At 40.1% G+C, this 20,947-nt stretch overlaps 1 protein-coding gene across 20 annotated transcripts in view; it reads left to right on the top strand.

Moving 5' to 3' along the window:
* LOC140685731 (uncharacterized) overlaps positions 1 to 20,947 on the top strand; it is a 340,524-nt gene that overhangs the window by 151,683 nt on the left and 167,894 nt on the right. For 14 of the 20 annotated variants that reach the window (XM_072937855.1, XM_072937849.1, XM_072937854.1 and 11 more), the window contains one exon: positions 11,020 to 11,212. In XM_072937855.1, coding sequence (XP_072793956.1) covers positions 11,209 to 11,212 — 4 coding nt within the window. In that variant the 5' untranslated portion in view covers positions 11,020 to 11,208. Of the gene's footprint in view, positions 1 to 7,943; positions 8,023 to 9,548; positions 9,636 to 11,019; positions 11,213 to 20,947 lie in introns of all 20 variants that reach the window. The other 6 variants (XM_072937852.1, XM_072937864.1, XM_072937865.1 and 3 more) reach the window with 2 other exon arrangements.

Here is a 20,947-nt window from a genome sequence, read left to right as displayed (position 1 = left end):
GGCTTTTTCTTTTTAGACTGTGAATATAGTGGATTATATTGTTTGACTATCAAACATTGAGCCAGGCTTGGATCCCTACAATAATCCCCATTTGGTCATGGTGTGTAATTCTTTTTTAACAAACATTTAAAAAATTGAGGTATAATTGACATAATTGTTTTTATGTTTTGCTGAATTCTACTTGCTATTTTGTTGAGGATTTTTTGCATCTACATTCACAAGAATATTTGTTTAATATTGCTTGGTTTTGGCATCAGGGCAATACTATCTTCATAAAATAGATTGGGAAGTGTTCTTTCTTATTCTATTTTCTGGAAGAGATAATGTAGAATCAATATTAACTCTTCTCTAAATGTTTGGTGGAATTGTCCAGAGAAACCATCTTGGTCTTGCAAATTCTCTTTTGGGAGCTCAAGTTTTGTAATTCATGTTGGATGAGTTGGATAGTCTGTGTCTTTGAGGAATTGGTACATTTCATCTAAGTTGCTGAATTTATGCTTGCAGAAATAGTCCTAGCATTCCCTTATTAGCTTTTTGAAGTCTGCAGGGACTGTGGTGATACCACACGTTTCCTTCCTGATACTGGTAATCTGTGTCTTCTTTCTTTGCCTCTGTTGCTTGAGGTTTGACAATTTTATTCATCTTTTCAAAGAACCAGCCTTTTTTCCCCATTGACTTCATGATTGTTTTTCTGCTTTGAATTTCATTGATTTTTGTTCTTTATTTTCTTCCTTCTGCTTGCTTTGACTTAATCTTGCTCTTTTTTAGGTTCTTGAGGTGAGAACTTAGATTACTGATTTGAGACTTCTCTTTTCTAACATAGTCATTTAGTGCATAAATTTCCCTCCTAGCATCACTTCAGTGGTGTCCCACAAATTTTATATGTTGTATTTTCATTTTCATCCAGTTCAATGTAATTTTAAAGTTCAGTGTATTTTTAAATTTCCTTTGAGACTTCCTCTGTGACTCATGGAATATTTAGAAGTGTTTAATTTTTAAGCATTTGGAGATTTTTATTTGGTTTGATTTCATTGTGAATAGTGACTCTGTATGATTTCAACTATTATAAGTTTGTTAAGGTTTGTTTTATGGCTCAGGATATGATTTATCTTGATACATAGTCTATGGGTGATTGAAAAGAACGTGTATTCTGCTGTTTGGTGGACTGTTCTATAAATGTTTATTAGATACTGTTGGTTGATGTGCTATTAAGTTCTCTATAACCCTGCTGATTTTCTGAGTAGTTCTGTCAGTATTGAGAGAGGGATGTTGAAATCTCAATGTATAATTGTAGATTTCTTTTTTTTCCTGTCAGTTTTGCTTTACATACTTTGCAGCTCTGTTGTTAGATGCATGCATATGTAGGATTGCTGTGCCTTTTTTTGTGTTTGGATTATCTCTTTTATCATTATATCATGTCTCTTTTTTTGTCTCTGGTAATTTTCCTTGTTCTAAAATCTACTTATCTGATATTAACATAGCTATTCTTATTTTCCTTTGATAATTGCATGGTATATTCTTATCTTTTTACTTGCAACCTGCCTGTATTTAAAGTGGGATTTTTGGAGATAGAATATAGTTGGATAATTTTTAAAAATCCATCCATCCTGCCTGTCTCTTTTGAATTGTTGTTTTTAGACCACATATATTTAATGTAACTTTTCATAGTTATTAGGGCTTAAATGTGCCATCTTAATTTTTGTTTTATTCTTTTTGTTTGTTGTTTGTTTTGTTCTTTTTTGTATTCTTTTTTCTGCCTTTCTGTGGGCTACTTGAACAACTTTTTAGAATATTGAATTATCTATAATGTCCTTGAATGTCTGTCTTCTCTCTCCTTGTCTTCTTATGTTGTTTATATACACAGTGTCCAGGGGTTTTAGTTATACTTTGCTGGTGGAATAGGGGAAAGTATGTTTGCTCCATCTTCCAGGAAGTGGAAGCCTGATCCTATTTTTGTTAAAAGCTTTATTGAAATGAGTCACATGCCATACAGTTCACACATTTGAAGTGCACAATTCAGTGGTGTTTTGACAGAATTGTGCAGTCATCTCCAAAACTGATTTTAGAACATTTTTCTCACCCAGGAAGAAAACCCTATATGCCATCACCTTAGCCCCTCAACTTTCCCCAGCTCTAGGCAACCACTAACCTACTTTGTTTCTTTAGATTTGTCTTTTTTGGCTATTTAATATAGGCAGAATCATATAATATATAGTCCTTTGCAACTGGCTTCTTTCAGTTAACATATGTTTTCACTGAATGTTTTTAAGGTTCATCCATGTTGTAGCATGTACCAATATTTCACTTCTTTTTACTGTCAAATAATATTCCACTATATAGGTATACCACTACCCTCTTAAAAACAGTGTTATCATATTTTCACTATAATTTGACAAAACAAAAATATAAATGTTGAAAAATTGCACTTGAAAAAGTAAATTTTTGTTTTTAGTTTAGTAAGACCAAATGATTCAATTAAGTTATAGTTACCTGTAACTTGGTTGATCTGTTGCTTTTTCCCTAGTAGTGTCTGTATCATATTTGTCCAACACATGAATAACTTTCTGATCCAGTGGTGGTCTCATGTCATAGTATAAACTTCTGGGTACGGAGAGCAAAAAATAGTTCATTCACTCCACATTTACTGAGGTTCTACTTCTTTACTAGGGACCATGCTAGGTAGTGAGGAAACAGAACTGGTAAAGATGGGGTGCCTCCCTGCGAGTGGCTGACAGTGCTGTTGGAAGGACTGACATCAAATGTGATTTGTTCTTTGACTGGGATAAGCAAATGGTGCTATGAGAATACGGAGCAGGGACACCAAACTGGTATGGCTTTCCAAGGAGATGTCAGCTGTGAGGCAAGTTACTCAAAAGTGTATGAGTTATCCGGAGTAGAAGGAAGATGATTGGGGGAAGGTTAGGGGAGTGGGTGAATTTCAGGGAGCATATTGAGAAACACAAAGGGACAGAGAACATGGTGAATTTGGGGAAAGTTTTGTTGAGGCCAATAGTCTCGGCTACGCTTTCTCTTTTATCTGCTTCTATTCAATAAAGATTTGAAGGAGTTTATTTCTATTTTACATGAGGATTTATTGGGGACGCCATATATCTGACTCTGCGCTAGACTCTATGCATGATAATGAAAGCTACAAGACAAGGGCTTTGACATTAAAACTGGTGCCTTGTCCCTTCAGCAAGAAAAGTACAAGTAATGCAGAGAACCCTGGGCTTTCAACAAGAGACCAGGGTTCCACTTTGCTTGGCTCTCCTCCCTGTGTGACATTGGGCAAGCAACTGAAACTTTCGGAATGATACGTAATATAAGGGAGCTGGATTAAGTGCTCTCAATTCATCTCTAGATGAGTTCCGAGGAGGAGAAAGATTACGTTTTGGGTTGATCTGTATGCAAGAGGCTGGATTTGAGTTTGGCCTTGAAAGACACACCAGGCTGGTGACATTAGCGTAGAAGGCTCATCTTCCCCCTGCAGGACATCATAAGGTAAATCAACCTGAGTGAACACTCTCCAGAGGGGAGAATTGTGGGTCAAGACCAAGCTGGCCCTGCTTATAGCCGGCGTTCACCTGCATGGGTCACTGGGCCTGCTGCCCTGCACTTTGGTCCTCTTCTCTTATCTCTCTGCAGGAATGGCCTCCTCCTTCTCTCCTGCCTTTGCACACTAGAAAAATTCTCTGAGACTTAACCTAGGGGTCTTCCTCCTGTAGAGATGAGCTTCCGAACCTTTACATTGCTAGAACTTTTGTTATTTATGATACTCACATAGCTCACATAACACTTACCTTACATTGTCCTGCTCTTTCTTAACTTTTTTTTTAGGTAGGGTGGAAGTAATTAGATATTTGTTTGTTTATTTTTTTAATGGAGTTACTTGGGGTTGAACCCAGGATCCTGAATATGCTAAGCACGTGCTCTACCACTGAGCTATACCTTTCCACCCCTTAACTTTCTAACTGTTTCAGGCTTCTGGAGAGCACAGGCCATATTTTCTATCTACAAAAGCCCGGGGACTTAAAAGATGACTTAGGACAGTGGTCCCCTAACTCATTATCACTGGGGGTTTTTAGAGAGAAAGATTCTTGGGCCCTATCTTATATGTAATGAATCAAATTGTGTCTGTATGTAAGCATTTGGTGGGGGCAGGGTATGTTAAGGGGACATGAGGGAAAGCTGTGTTTGGTTTTTTTTCTACATTTGCTGTCTACAAAGACTGCCTGCAAAATATAGTGCCTCTTGACATGGAGGCATGGCACCTAATTATGTACACCTTACTTTCTGGTTCTTCATTTGACATAGGACCCTAAAGTTAATATCACTTTTCCATGACCCTGACTCGAATTCAGAAAAGAGGGATAATTCTGTATTCTGAGAATGGACATTAAGGTCAGTTCAGCATCATGCCATTCTTCTACAAAGATCTTCTGTTCACACTCTTGGAATTGTACCCTGATGGTTGTACTGTGGTCTGTACATCATGGACTAGAAAACTGGGACCCTGAATTTTACTCTATTCTTTCTGTATGGAATTTTAGGAGGACTACAATCAGCCTGAAGACTCAGAATATTCTAATGCACATCCAATATGTGCTTTTGCTGAATAAACCTGATGAAGCATATAGTTATGTTAGAAAAGATAATGTCCAACTAAATAGTCTGGCTGGAGAAAATGTTTTTTTTTTTTCCCTTGCTGAAAGCTAAGGCATAATTTCAGCATTTGGTGTCAGGAGTTACTCAGAAAATACAAGTCAAACTTTTATAAAGAAGAATTTCTATTCCTTTGTAAATCTAGTGGAAAATTAATCATACAAAATATGATGGTGCCAAGAAGGCATTTGTGAGAGCTCAGATGGATGAATATGGAACGTTACATTTTCCAGGCAGTGCGTTTCCTTATCTGAGCCGACTCATGACTGAAGCCATCATTACTCAACAGTGATGGGTGACAAAGGCTCGTATTTTCCTATGTTTTTATCATTGGAAAGCTGACTGGGGAAGCAGGAAATGCAGGGGGGAGACGCCCCCTTCGCAGTGTATGTTGCACAGTAAATGGGACATTTCTGGGGGTTTCTCCCTCCTCCCTGCTTCAGGGCGGTGTCTGTTTAGACTGAACTGAGTATTGAGAGATTTGACGTCTTGCATTCTGACTGTCTACTGAAGTCACTGGTCACATTGATTAGAACATTCTGGCGCTGTGTGAGAGGAGGAAGGAAGGAAAGTTCCAAAGGCCCTGTCTGCTTCAGCCCATTTAGGAGGGACTAAATTTACCAGGCACCCTGGAAGCTGAGTGGCGGAGTAGGCTGGGATGTGGAGTGGGAGCAGCTCGTGTGGCAGAATTCCAGTGGCTTCCACCCCAGAACTACCTCTGCTTCTGTCTGCCTGGGAGATTCATTCAACTGTTGTCTTCTGAGACATTGAATTTTAATATGTATTTTATTTTTAATTATTACAAACTGTCTCTTGTTCCATACTGTTCTTTTTTAGTTTTTAAAACACTTTTTTTTCTTTTAAAAATATTTTTGCTTTCTGAACTATTCCTTTGGGGTCAGTTCAAAATTTGGCTTACCACATTTTTAAAAATGTGTCAACTTTTACTAATCAGTGTTTGCCATTGTGATTTTTTTTCCAGCTTTATTGAGATGTGATTGATATGTGACATTGGTAACATTTGTGTACGTTTAAGGCATACACCGTATTGATTTGATACTTACATGTTGCAGAATGATTATGACCACAGTGTTAGCTAACACCTCTATCACATCACATAATTACCACTTCTTTTTTGTGGTGAGAACAGTTAAGGCCTCCTGTCTTAGTGACTTTCAAGTACAAAATACAGTATTACTGACTATAATCACCATGCTGTACATTAGATCCCCAGAACTTAATCATCCTATAGCTTGACGTTTGTTCCCTTTGATCAACAATCTCTCCATTTTTCGTCACCCCTAGCTTCAGGTAACCATCACTTTTTCTATGAATTTGGCATTTTTAGATTCCACATATAAGTGAGCTCATACAGTATTTGTTTTTCTCTGACTTATTTTGCTAGCATAGTGCCCTCAAAGTCCATTTATGTTGTTACAAACAGCAGGATTTCCTTCATTCTCATGGCTGAATAATACTCCGTTATGTGGGTACACCCTGTCTTAGCTATTGTCAGTGATCCTCCAATGAACATGGTGGGCAGATACCTTTCCAAAGTTTGCGTTTTCATTTCCTTTGGATATATGCCCAGGTGTGGGATTGCTGGATCATATGGTAGTTCTGTTTTTAATTTTTTAAGGAAACTTCACACTGTTTTCTGTAATGGATATACCAGTTTATATTCCCACCAACCTTTTCTTCACATCCTCACCAATGTCTGTTATTTCTTGTCTTTCAGATGGCAGCCATCTCAATAAGGGGGAGGTGATACCTCATGGTGGTTTTGATCTGCATTTCTGATAGTTACTGATGCTGAGCATCATTTCACTTCCCTGTTTTTATCTGTGTGTCTTCTTTGGAGAAGTATCTATTCAGCGCCTCTGCCCATTTTATAATTCGACTATTTGTTTTTGCTATTCAGCTGTAAGAATTCTTCACATATTTTGGATATTAACCCCTTATCAGATACATGATTGGCAAACATTTTCTCTCATTATGTGGGTCACCTTTTCATTTTATAGATTCTTTACTTTGCAGAAGCTTTTTTGTTTGATGTAGTCCCACTTACTGATTTTTGCTTTTGTTGCTTGTGCTTTTGGCATCATATCCAAAAAATCACTGCCAGTGTCAGAGAGTGGATTGTCTATGTTGTCTCATTTCGAGTTAATGTTTGAGAGTTGTAGAGGGAGCAGTTCAGTTTCATTCTTGTGCCTCAGACTCTCCAGTTTTCCTAACACCATTTATCAAGGAGACTATCCTTTTGCCATTGAGTATTCTGGGCCCCCTTGCCAAATATGAGTTGACTGTGTATATGAGGGTTTTGTTTTCATTGGTCTGTGTGTCTATTTTTATGCCAATACCATACTGTTATTACTATCGCCTTCTTGTATAATGTAACATCAGGAAGTGTGATGCTTCCAGCTTTATTCTTTCTCAGGATTGCTTTGGCTATTCAGGGCTTTTTTTTTTTTTTGGGTGTGTGTTTCCATACAAATTTTAGTATTGTTTTCTCTATTTCTGTGAAAAATACCATTGGAATTTTGATGAGGATTGCATTGAATCTACAGATGGCTTTGAGTAGTGTGGACATGAGGACAATATTAATTCTTCCAATCCATAAGCCCAAGATGTCTTCCCATTTGTTTGTGTCTTCAGTTTCTTTTATCAAAATCTTGTAGTTTTCAGTATACAGAGCTTTCACCTCATTGATTAAATTTACTTCTAAGTAGTTTTTTTGGTGCTATTGTGAATGGGATTGTTTTATTTCTTTTTCAGATACTTTGTTGTTAGTGTATAGAACTGCAGCTGATTTCTGTGTGATAATTTTGTATCCTGCAACTTTACTGAATTTGATTAGTTCTAACAGGTTTTTTTTTTGGTGGCATCTTTAAGATATTATGCATTAAAGATGATATCATCAGACAAAGACAGTTTTACTTTTCCTTTTGTATTTGGATGGCTTTCATTTCTTTTTATTGCCTGATTGCTCTGACTAGGACTTCCAATACAGTTGTTCCTCAGTATCCTTGGGGGTTTGGTTTTAGGAGCCCTGAAGATACCAAAATCCATGGATGCTCAACTCCCTGACATAAAATGGTGTGTTTGTCTATCCCATCCCCTCCAAATACTTTAAATCATCTCTAAATAACCTACAATACCTAATACAATGTATTATTATGTATTATTAATGAATTGTCTTGCTATGTAAAAACATTGTAAATGCTGTGTAAATAGTTGCCAGTATACTGCAAATTTAAGTATTGCTGTTTGGTACTTTGTAGAAATTTTTTGATCTGTGGTTGGTTGCATCTGTGGATGTGGAACCATGAAGAGCTGACTATACCATGTTGAACAAAAGTGGTGAGAGTGGGTACTTTTGTCTTATTCCTAATTTTAGAGGAAAAGCTTTCATCCTTTCACCACTGAATATGATGTTAACTATAGGCTTGTCATATATGGCCTTTATTATGTGGAGGTATTTTCCTTTTATATAAATATCGCATTTATTGATTTGTATAAGTTGAACCATCCTTGCATCCCAGGGATAAATCCTCCACGATCATGATGTATGATCTTTTTAATGTGCTGTTGAATTTGCTTTGCTAATATTTTGTTGAGAATTTTGCATCCTTATTGACCTTGAAGTGTCCTTATCTGGTTTCTGTATCAGGGTAATTGTGGCTTCATAAGGTGAGTTTGTGAATATTGTCTCCTCCGCAATTTTTTGGGAAGTGTTTGAGAAGAATTAATGGTAATTCTTTAAGTGTTGGTAGACTTCACCAGTGAAAACGTCTAGTCATGGCTTTTCTTTGTTGGGAAGTTTTTAATTACTGATTCACTTTCCTTACTCATTATTGGTCTGTTTGGTTTTCTGTTCCTTTATGATTCAGTGTTCTAGGCTGTAAGTTTCTAGAAATTTATCCATTTCTTCTAGGCTATTCAATTTGTTGGCATGCATTGTTCATGCTAGTCTCAAGATCCTTTGTATTTGTATGGTATTAGTGGCAAAGTCTTCTTTTTCATTTTTGATTTTATTTGGTTGGTCTTTTTTCCTAGTCTAACTAAAGATTGATACATTTTGTGTATCTTTTTAAGAAAGTGGTGTTTAGTTTCATTGATCTTTCCTACTGTTTTTCTGGTGTCTGTTTCATTTCTTCTGATCTTTATTTGCTTCCTTCTGCTAATGTTGGACTCATTTGTTCTTGTTTTTCTGCTTCTTTGAGGTGTAAGTGATGTTGTTTGAGATTTTTTTTTTTCTTAATGTAGGCATTTATCACTACAAACTTTTCCTTTAGAACTGCCTTTGTAGCCTCATAGTTTTTGGTATGTTGTATTTCCATTTTCATTTGTTTAAAGATTTTTTTGACATCCACTTTGATTTCTTCTTTGGCCTATTGGTTGGTCAGGGGTATGAACAACCATTTATTCATAAATTTTCCAGATTTCTTCCTGTTATTGATACCTACTGTCATTGTGGTGGGAGAAGATACTTGGTATGATTTCAATCTTAAATTTGTTAAGACTTGGTTTGTGACCTGTCATATGAGCTCTCCTGGTGAATGCTCTCTGTATGCTTAAGAAGAACATATCCTGCTGCTGTTGAACAGAATGTTCTGTATATGTGTGTTAGGTCCATTTGACCTCAAGTATGGTTCAAGTCCAAAATTTTTTGTTATGTATGACTTATCTATCTATTGTTGAAAGTGAGGTATTCAGTTCACTACTATATTGTCTATTTCTTCCTTCAGATCTTTCAGTATTTGGGTGTAGTGGTGAACTCCCTCAGCTTTTGTTTTTTTCTGGAAAGCCTTTACCTTTTCTTTGTGAAAGAAAGATTTGCTGGGAAAAGTGTTCTTGATTGGAATCTTTTTTCTTTTTTCTTTCAGCACTTTGAATAAATAACATCCCATTCTCCTCTGACCTGTAAGGTTTCTGCTGAGAAATCTGCTTACAGCTTTATTGGGAGTTTCTTTGTAAGTTACATGTTTATTTCTCTTGTGGCTTCTAAGATTCTTTTTGATTTTGATTTTTGACATTTTTATTGTGATGTTTCTTGAAGAGGTGTCTCTTTAGGTTGATTTTTTAATCTAGTGATCTGTCAGCTTAACTTGGCTGTCCAAATCTTTCTCCAGATTTGGGAAATTCTCTGCCATTATTTCCTTAAATGAGCTTTCTACTCTCTCTCCCTTTTCTCCTTTGGGAATGGCAATAATTTCAAAATTGTGACTTTTGATGGTATACCACTCTTTATTTTTAATTTGTTCCCCTCCGACTGAATAATTTCAAAGTTCTTGTCTTCCACCTCACAGATTCTTCTGCTTGATCCATCCTGTTGTTGATGTCCTCTACTGAATTTCATTCATTGTATTCTTCAGCTCTAGAATTTTCTTTGATTGCTCTTGTTCATTTATTGCTTTCGTGATTTTGTTAAATTCTTTTTTGTAGCTCATTGAGTTTCTTTAAAATAGTTATTTTTAATTCTTAATGGTTAAGTGACAGATCTCCATGTGCTTAGATTTTGTCACTAGAAAATCATTGTGATCCTTTGGTGTCATGATATCTTTTTTCATGTTCCTTGAAGTTTTGCATTGCTGTTTGCATCTGTTGAAGTAGCAGTCACCTCCTCTAGTCTTTAATAACTGCTTTTGGAGAGAAATGACTTCCATCAGTCTTGTTAGAGATTATAAGGCCCAGACCTTCTGTGGATAACCTGTTCTATGCTTTCTCCCTCTTATTGCAAAATTCTTTTTTTTAAATATGTATAGTAATTAATATCTACAAACATCAAACTCCCAGTTTATCCCATTGCACCCCCACAAAATTCTTAAGCTCGTATGACTTCTCCAGATCCTGCAACACGCTAGGCTGAGTGCCGACAGCCTCTTTTGTGTTTTCCAAAGGTGATGATGGAGTTCAAGTTTGTGGTCATTCTGTGTCTGGTAGATTTAGACTGGCTTTTTGTGTGTGCTCACTAGCTGTCTGCCAAAGATTGCATTTGCTGCCATTATTGGGAGCATGCACAGAGAGCCAGCCACAGGATGGGAGGTTGTGTGGGTGAGGCATGCTAGTTCTGTGGGGTACCCATAGGCCAGATGGGGAGATCTGTGGTTGAGACATTCCCAATGGCTCATGGGTAGGCTTCTTAATAGAGTTCCTGATGGAGTTAGTTCCTATAATGCTCTCTGAGAGACATATCTGCCACTCTGCCAGTCTCTTCTGCAACTCCCCCTCAACTCCCATTCATGTAGCTCACAGTCATTATTCTGGATGGGACGAAAGAGAAATTAACCTCTTTGGCAGCATCCTGCATAGCTGGGGAACCCTGTTGCTCACTCACACTCTTCCTTTCCCTTGCAGGAGAAATCATGGGCAATAGAAGATCTCTCTTAGCCCTAAGCTTTGCCATGTTGGAGGAAGGGTGATGTGAGTAAAGTCAAGCTGTTCTTCTGACCCACTTCGGTACATCCAAACTTGTATTTTTGGCTTCACTGGTGTGCTGGATCTTCTCCTCTGGAAACGTGGACTTACACAAAGAACCTCTCATCCATGGGTGAGTGTTTTAGACAATATTTTCCAGGGGCTCTTGGACTGTGGCTGACAGGGTCTGGAATCTGGTCATGGGCACTTCAAGGTCCACGGCTGAGACCCACCTGGTTTATAGGGCAGGTGTGACTTTTCCTGGTTTTTTTGGCATATGGTACTGGATCCCACAGATTCCCTCAAAGGCACTTTTATCCACAGATAAGTGCTGAATTTGGGGGGGGGTGTTTTAGAAGGGGACAAAAACGGACCTCTTGTGCCATCATCATGCTGATATCACCTCCAACCACCTCATTCTTGTAATATTTTCAAATATGTTACCTCTTGGAGCATGATTGTTAAGAGTTCTTTTCAAATGTTGTTGTCTGCATTATCTCTGAGTCTTTTTTGTATCATTCCTTTTTTTGGCCTGTCTTCATTTCAGAGATGTTTCTTAAATAATCTGGTGATCATTGGGTGTGCATTTTGAGAGTGGGGTGTTGACATGCTCTTTGGAAAGTCTCATATGATGGTGGGGGCATGCTCACTTTTGTGATCAAGCGTGGCATGTACATTTCACTGTGGAGTGGTGGGTGCAAAATGTCAATATATTTAGGTCTTTCTCGTGAGTTGTAGTTTTTCTTAGGGACAGTTCTCCAGTGTTCTGGCTGAGGAGCATATGCCTGGCTGCTTTTCCTTTTAGGAGTTAAACTGGGAAAAGAACTGTAGAGATTTCATTTTCAGCATGTAGGCATTTACTGAATTCCCATGACCTCAGAGGCACTTGATACCTCCAAAGAATTCCTGAGCCTAAGGAATTTGCCCTGCCTTTTTAAATGAATTCACTGTGATCTAGTGGAGTTGGGAAGAAGTGTAAATGTGTGTTCAAGTTATGTTTAATTGGAAGCCCAAGGTTGGTATTCAGATTTACAGAAAATTTACTTAGATGATTTCTGTAAAAGGACTTTAGGTGCAAGGAGCATATGCAATCTGAGCAGCAACTGATCAATCAGTGACTTTCTGGTACCAAAGAACTTTATAGTAGTTAAGAGTTATGCTCAGAGATGAATGGCTCCTAAGGCCTATATGGCCAGGGATATATGGTAATGAGTTTCCAAAATGTACTAAGGATATAATTCGGGATATGAAAGAATTTGAGGACATGTCCCTCTCTTTGTGGTATTCAAGGTCTTGAACTTATTTCAATCCATATTATCTCCAAATTATTTTGTCTTCAGCTTTCCAAAGACTGACCTGCTTTTGAGTTTGCTGAGGCAGTACTTCATGCTTGTCAAAGACCTTTCACATATATTGGGACTTCAGTGTTGTTGTTTTTTAAATTATGAAAAAACAGATGTGTAATATGCAGACTTACTGTCTCATCTGATCACTGTCTTGGTTCGGGCAGGTGGGAGTAGGCTGGGAAGCCTGAATTCCAGACAAGGGATAGTGGTACATGGGGGTAGTGATGGTTCCCCCCAGCATTGCTTCCCTCACGAGAGAGGATAAAGGGAAGACATGTGGTTCTTTTCTGTCTCTACAATGGACCCAGAAAAGTTTGATTTGACTTTATAAAAAAAATGCAACAAGAACGAGTCATTTCTTCAAATGATTCATCCTGTATTTCATTCCTGAGCGTCACAAGAGTGTTATCTATGTACTTCATAGATGGTCTGAAATTAACTTTGGGAGTTTTATTTAATTGCAAAACTAAGTTTCATATATGCTCAGCTTTTACAGTTTGATATTAAATTAAAAAATAAAATCAAGAAAGTATGATTCCTCAGTCTGTCACTTCTCATGACTCAGCTGTTAAAATTCTGGGCAAGAGTGATAATTCCAAATGGTGCACAGGGAAATGTTTTTATGGTAGCGAGAAGAGGAAATGCTGTCTTGTGACTGTCAGATGTCGTTTTCTTATCATTTGATCCTGTTCATGCTTATGGCAGGACGAAGGTGGAGCTACGGAGAAGGAAAAGTGCTAGTCAGAAGCACAATTTGTCCCTTAGCTTCCTTCCAGGGTGATCCCTAGAACTCCGGCTTTGATTTCTGCCTGCCTTTCCCTTACAACCTCCACCAGATCCGGGAGTGGGTGGTGCATCTACTCTCCTTACTGTGGCCATCAGCTGTGCTCACTCCCAGTGCAGGGAGGGACCCGCTGCTCCCCTTCTTGGAGCTGCCTCATCGCAGCTCCCTCTCCTGCTTCCTGCCACTGCAACCACCAGTGACTGCAGTTACCATAGTCACACTGAGCCTAAAGGCCGCAGCTGCTCTCCACATGGAATCTGCCCAGTAGTGAAGCCAGCAGAAGAAAAAGCAGAGCTGAGAGCTGAAAATATAGTCATGATTGTATTGTCTGGACCCTCAGATCAGCCGTGTGTGAAGCTAACCCTACCTTTCAGACTATTACAAGACTATTACACTTACACTAGCTTTCATGGCATCTTGACAGCCTTCAAATCTCCAATAATAAGGGCCCACCACATTGTCCCAGTGTTGTGATCCTAAGAAACCCTGTCTCCTTTCCTGGAAGCTGATGTATGCTTATCTCTTGATAGTCTCACCTGACAATAATAAAAGTCTCCATTTGCATCTCTAAGCTGTGCTTTCTTTCTGTTGGCTGCATTACTGGGCAGATTCCATGTGGCATCAGTGAAGGCCACCAGAAGCCCAAGACTCACATGTTCCCAGCTTCAGTGCCCCAGCAAAAAGAAAGCTTTCTTTCTCACAGAACTAGTAGAGAGATCCTGGAGAAGCTCCTAACTAGCTTGGCTCCAATCAAAGACTTGTCCCTGAAACAGTCATGACACTTAGGGGAAGGGGGACTTTTGATGGGCTGGGCTTGATCTCATGACCATCCTTGGGGGTGCACACAGGATCAGCACCATCAGAACAGGAACAGATGTTCTAAGAAGAAAGGGATCTTGGGAATATCTGTCTTTTTTTTTTTTTTTTTTTTTGCGTCACAGGGCTCTTCTTTGCCTTAAACTTGGCATTGAACCAGGCCCCTGGGAAGTTCATGACGACCCTCATGTTTCAGGGAAGAGTGGGCTGGGTCTTTCCACTTCCAGGAGCCTTGCCGCCTACCACACTGGTTTCTTTCCCCGGGTATGGGGTATGAATACCACCATTCTGCCTGCTGGTTGCTTTTTGTCTTATCTTGGTTTCCAAATCAAAGCCCGAGGCAAGGAGTATTATTAGGGAGTATAACCCCAGGGGTGGAAGGGAAGAAAACTGTCAGTGAGTGAGGAGAGGAGGGACAGTCAGCACAAAGGGGCATGGTTAAGCCCACCACCACTCGGTGTCAAGAGCAACTGAGAGCTCAGTCTTGCTGGATTATCTTCTTAGAGATGGTACAAATGACTAGTTTGCAAGAAAAATCTGTCCAAGGGAGGAAGTATCCACTGGCTCCTGTCTGTCATTGGTCAGATGTTAACCTCATGAGTATTAATTCATCTGAACATCTTGGATATGGAGGTAATGGCCAGCTGAGACTCAGAAAAAACTTGGGAGGATTAATGATGCAAACTCGTTAAATGAGAGGTGTCATCTCCCTCCTCTGCCATCTCTTCTGGATTTGCTCTGCTGGTGGCCAGCACTTCAGCAGATCCGGTGTGCTTACCCAGTGGGATGGCTCAAGCCCTCGACCTTGAGGTTGTCTGTGCCTTGTTTGTGTCAGGCTGTGATTGCTTCAGTGGCCTGCTTGCTGTTACCACTGATCAGAGAAGCACCAGGGGTGTCCCAGGGGAACCTCTCCTTTCATCCATTGTGTGGCAGCTACCTGAGCCCCTCAGTGCAGTCAGAATCAAGCACTCTTCCAACGGGATGGCTTTTCTTTATCCAGTAGCATGAGGAAGACAGGGACCTTTGGTATTACCGTGAGGAAGTCACTGGAGCCATTAATGTGTTCCATGACGGAAAAATTTGTTCCTTGCACTGCTCATTTTTTCCCAGCCCCCACCCCAAATTAGAAAATAGGATGAGAAACAAATTCCACAGCTGGTCACCAGAAGTGATGACAAGAGGGGTGTATCTTTTTACCCCTTGGTTGCCAGACTCCCATCTTCATGTTGGAAACAAAGCACCATCAGTTAATACGTGTACACACTCTAGACCAGAAATCCATCAGAGATGTCCTCAATCTGATGCTGAACCCGGGCCGTTAACAGCGTACTCACTGCTTTGCTGGGTTGACTGCTTTTGGGATATGTTCAGGTACCTACTGTTGAGTGTTCTTGATGAGAAATTGGTTTCTTGGTCCAAGGCAATGTTATATGTGATGTTATGTGAGTAAAACAGATATAATTCTATAAGTCCTTTGAGGGGCATGATACTGGCAAAGGCACCATAGCAGGGAAGGCAAACCCATATCCAGAGTAGATGTGGACTCTGGTTGTGCTAAATTGCTATCTCCTCTAGGGTGAAATGGATGTGATGTCATTAACCTGCCATCTGTTGGCTGGTCCCCTCCAGAATGGTGCCATATGAGCCTTCACTGCTGTCAGTTTTGTGCATTTAGTAGTAGTAGAACTAGATCAGTCTTTGGAGAGGGAGCTTGTGCTGTGGGGTCCTGGCGCAGCCTCATTTCCTGCCACCATGACCACCCTGTTCATGGGCTCCTTGTGCCAGCTTGAGGTAGTCAAGGAGACAGCTTGGCTGATACCCACAGAACAAGTCATTCCTACCCGTTTGGTTTTTGAGAGTCTCCTCCCTGGTGAATGCTCTCTGGAGGACGTGAGACGTAATGTTTTCATACTTTGTGCTCATGCTCAAATGTCCATCATTCTGTCTCTGTCACAGACACCCCTTCCCCAAGCCTTCTAATCTGCTCCTTCTGGGCCCCTGACCAACCAGCCAATCCACTGCTCAGGACTCCTTGTATATCTTTACTTCAGGTGATCTCTCCAAGCAGAGTGAATAATAAATATACTGCTCACAGCTCTGCCCGCTAGGATTTCATTACCACTTCCCTTTAGGGCCCTTCCTGAGGAGGCCTGAGATCCCAGGAAGCATGAGTGAAGAAAGACGGAGTGAAATGAGGAAGATGGAAAATCTAACATGATGATGTGTTACCAAACTGTTAGCACGTGATCCTGGCTCTGTGAATGATCATTTCTCAGGACAGTCTGTCTGGGGAGGAAGGGAGAAGACTGTCCACCAGTCAGAGTTTCATCTTGAGTGTTAATTCTTAGGTACTTCGGGGTTGCATATGCATAGGTACCAGCTCTTTGATGATACAGGTGTGTGGGGAGATGCTATCAGGTTGTGCTCACGTGAAATTGGTCAGATTTCCCACAGAGGTGGTAGCGACTGCAGCTGCTGAGGTTAGAACAAGTGGCCAGAGGCCCTGGGCATAATGAATACGAGGGGATATGACATGGTGCGTAAGAAACGTCTGATTCATCTTCCCTCCGTATGGAACCTTCCTTGCAGAGTGACGGGACACATACCAGTATGTCCCCTACGGCCTCCGTCGTTCCCCAAACCCCTCCATGAAGTAGACTATGATATTGAAGCGCATGTAGTGTCTCCCAAGGCAAGTCCGAGGATACAAAGTTGAATTTGACCTGGTCAGTTTTTTCTCTCAGAGAGTTTGAAGTCAGTTACACCCTCATTTGACAGATGCAGAAATGAGATGAAAAGAGATGGTGTTTTTCTTCAGGTCATTCAACCAGAACGTGGCAGAGCTGGACCTATTAATGTTTTATGACTTCCATTCCAGGTCAGCTGCACTGCCCGTACCAGTTACTACAGTTTTAAAACAGAAAATGACTGGGAAGCACGGGGTCCTGACTCATGGCACAGTTTCAAATTTAAACAATGCCTTCCAGTACATGAGATTCATAAGTTCCTTTGTGCTAGTAGCATATTGCTGAAGGTAGATTCAGTTTTTTTTAAATGCTACATTTGCAGCAGGTTGAAAGGACTGACAAATTTATTGTCAAAGAGCCTCTATTCATCTGATTGCAAAAACAAAATAATACCAACTGTAGTATCTTTAGGAAATACTGCCAACTAAAAATACAAAGCAATTAACAGCCTGTATAATCTTTTTGACCTTAATATAGTGTGACTGTCTTTCCATATCATTTAATGTTTGATTGCATCTTCATTTGAATGACTTTATAGTATTCCATTATATGGTTACATCATAATGTGTTTAACCAGTTATTTATTGTAGGATATCATTTTTTTCAGTTTTTCAGTATTAAAAATGCTGCTTCACTAAACAGCCATAGAGGTATATCTTTGTGAAATCCATGATTTTATAATAACTTCATAAAATTCAAAACCGATGCACTTTAATGCATGTACACATGAGTGTATTCATTTCCTTCCTGCTTTGCCAACCTTGGGTCTTAAAATTTTTAAATATTTGTTCATATGATAAGGATTTATATTTTTATATTTTTCTCCTATTTTAATGACTGCAGGGAAAGCCTTCTTTTCCTGAAAGATAACAGGAATTCTAATCCAAACCAAGGTGGAGTTACCATGTTTATCTGATGCTTAAGTCTGTTCACTGTGGTGAAGTTTTTCAAAAGCGGCCACAGTTGTTTTCCTCCATGTAGCTGACCTTTGCCGTATCTCCCATCAGGAAGCAGAGTGTATTTCCTCACCCCTTGACTCTGGGCTGGGCTTGTGCTGGTTCACAAGTGGGCCCCCGTACACAGGGGCAGGAGGGATGGAAGATTGGCAGCTAGCAGGTTTAAGAAGCAAGGGAACTTACATAGGAGGCTTGTCTTGGGCAGCTGCCTCTGGTTCAGTCATGTTTTCAGTCCAGACGGTATAACAACCCCTTACTCTCAGGCTGCATCCTTGAAATGGCTGCTAGTTTGAACATGGTAGGCAGGAAGTCCATTCCAAGAACAGGGGAGGATGAGGAGCCCTGAGTTGCCTGGGCCAACCAGCAGCCACATCCTCCCCACGACCACCATCAACCTGCGACTTGCTTTAGCCAATAGAATGTAGCAAAAGTGGTTTGCTGTTCCTGAGCCTCGGCCCAAGAGGCTTTTCACACCTGCATTTGCTCTCTTGGAACCACCACATGAAGGAGCCCAGGTTGCCTACTGGGTGAGGAGAGGTCTGTGGCCCCAGGCCCTCCTGATCCCAGCAGCTACACAGTCAGCCCCCAGGAGCAGAGCTGGGTAGCTGACCTGTAGTTGAGCACGCATCCAGCTGAGATCAGATCAGAACCTGAGATCAGAACCCCTCAGGTCGGCACAACCTAAACTGCTGACCCTTAGATGCCTAAGAAAAAGAAATGATGACTGTCCAACATCACCAGTTTGGGGAATCATTGGTTACCCAAGGGAAATAAACCGAAACACTCACGATACTGTTTTGGTGGAGGTGATACATTTGTATTTAGTGGCAATTATCCTAATTGAAAAATAGGAAGAATGTTGATTCAATAAGAAAAAGATCACAATGTTAAAAAACACACACACACACACACATAGTAATACCATTTATAAAGTGGTAAAAATAAAAACAGGAAGTTGTGATCCTACCGGTTATTAAATGTTGCTGAGCCCATCTCTCCTGTAAGTATCCCCTGAAACCATTTTAGGCCAGCAATTCTGAGACACTGTGTAGTTTAAGAGAAACGATCTATTGACTGAGCATACGATTACATGGGGTTTAGTCTTAATTCTGCAGCTAGAAGGACATCTTGAGAATCTGTTTTGTTTGTTTTGTTTTTGTTTTTGTTTTTTAAATCTCTGTGGGCCTCATGTTTCACAACCACAAAAGACAGGACTTACAGTAGCAGTAGCAATAGTAGCTAAGATTCATTGTCGGCTTATGGAATGTGGCAGGCACTGTTCTGTGGACTTTCAGGTATTGCCTAATTTCTTAAGAGTTGTGCTTCAAATTTCTCATCTGTAAAAAGATGCACTACCATCTTCTCTCTTTGAGGATGAAATGAAATGGCCCTGAACCATCTCTAGGATTTAAAGGTCCCAGCAGTCTAAGGCTTATCAGTATTTCTTTGTAAGGTAGTACAATTAAGCAGAACACTTTTTGTCTTCACTTAGCAATCAGTTTGGTAAATAATTATGAAGTAGGCATTTTTTTAAACAGGTCTTTGCTTCATTCACTGGGGATTTTTTGGGACTGAATTTCTCAAGCCAATGTCGATAAATCTTTTACATCCAAAGGAAGATGTAAAGCTCAATAGTACACCAGCAGTATGTGGATGACTGCAAGGTCTAGGTCAGCCACTGGCTGAGCGTTGAGAAAAGTCAAATTTCAGGGAGAACCTGAAAAATGTTGCTGTTTATAAGACCTTAAAGATTGACTACTTTAAGTGACTTTCACATCAATGGAAGCCAAGGTGGGGACAATTTGCATCCGTCAGAGGCAGACTGTCACTTGCTGGGGTTCTTGAACATACAAAAAGCACTAACCGTAAGGGAAAAAATTGATTTCTAGACTCAAAGTTAGGAACGATTCTTTACAGACACTAGAGAGTGATAAGGCAAGGTACAGAGTGAGGGATGCTATTTGCACTACCTACAAACATAAATATTTTTTTTTCCACATGGCAATAAGAAAAATGTGTGTGAATAGAAAAATGGGCAAAGTAGCTGAACAGGCAACTTATAAATATCCAAAATGCTACTAAGCATATGAAAAGGTGCTTAAAATCATCAGTCTTGGGAGAATCACATTAAATCACAGTAACTGGGATGACTAAAGTGTAAAAGACAATACCAGCTGTTTGCAAAGATGCAGAGTAACTGGGATTTTCAAATGCTGTGGAGGGGCGTGTACATTGGTACAACAGCTTTGGAGAACTGTCACATTTAGGTAAAGTGAAGGCATGTGCATCCTCCCAATCGGCTACTTTACTTCTGGTTATATATGCATCAGGGGAGGTGTACGTGATGTTCACCAAAAGACACATGCAAGGATGTTTATAGTGATGCTGCTTGTAGCAGAACAGAACTGGAAATAACCAAGTGTCCATCAAAAGTAGGTAAATGGTGGTATATTCATAAAATGGAATACTTTATTGTAAAGAATAAACTGCTACATGCAAACACCTGGATGAATCTTCTAGACATATTCAGTAGAAAAAGGCAGGCATAGAAGAGTACACCCTGCATGATTCCGGGTATAAATCTCAAAAGCAGGCACAACTAACCTATGGTGTGAAAAGTCAAGGGGATGGTTATTTTTGAGGAAGTGGATGGTGACGGGGAGGAGCAAGTGTTCATCCCAACAATTTTAATGACTGGGGAAGGGCATGAAGGGGCTTCTGGGATGCTGGAAATGTCCTATTTTTTATATATACATATATTCTATTTCTTGAACTGAATGGAAATTATATACACGTGTTCACTCTGAATATTTATTGAGGTGTTTATGATGCATGTGCTTCTTTGTATGTTTATTACACTTCAGTGGATAAGTTCACCTCCTTACATACGTGAACTCATGGGATGGCACTGGTGTTGTAGAAAGCAGTGGCACCTTGACGTGGCACGAGCAGAACGAGCTGTTTCACGAGAAGGACTAGCACACGGGTGCTCAGTACTAGCTCTTGAGTGGTCTTGGGATTAGGTAACTGGCCAGGCCCAGGCACTTGGGCTTTGGTGGACAATGCAGCGTGTAGGCGAAGCTTACCAGCAGGAGGTCTGGGGGCTGTGTTAATTCAGAGAGCAACCGTGAAGTCAGAAGAATTAGCAAAAACCAAGGGGAGCGGAGAGTTGGGATCAACCTCCAGATACCTAGGACTATAGAAGGTTATTGATATGGA

Source organism: Vicugna pacos, chromosome 15 (assembly GCF_048564905.1).
Source record: "Vicugna pacos chromosome 15, VicPac4, whole genome shotgun sequence".
NCBI lineage: Eukaryota > Metazoa > Chordata > Mammalia > Artiodactyla > Camelidae > Vicugna > Vicugna pacos.
The sequence above is the reverse complement of the archived record's forward strand: the minus strand, read 5'-3'. Positions and strand labels throughout refer to the sequence as shown.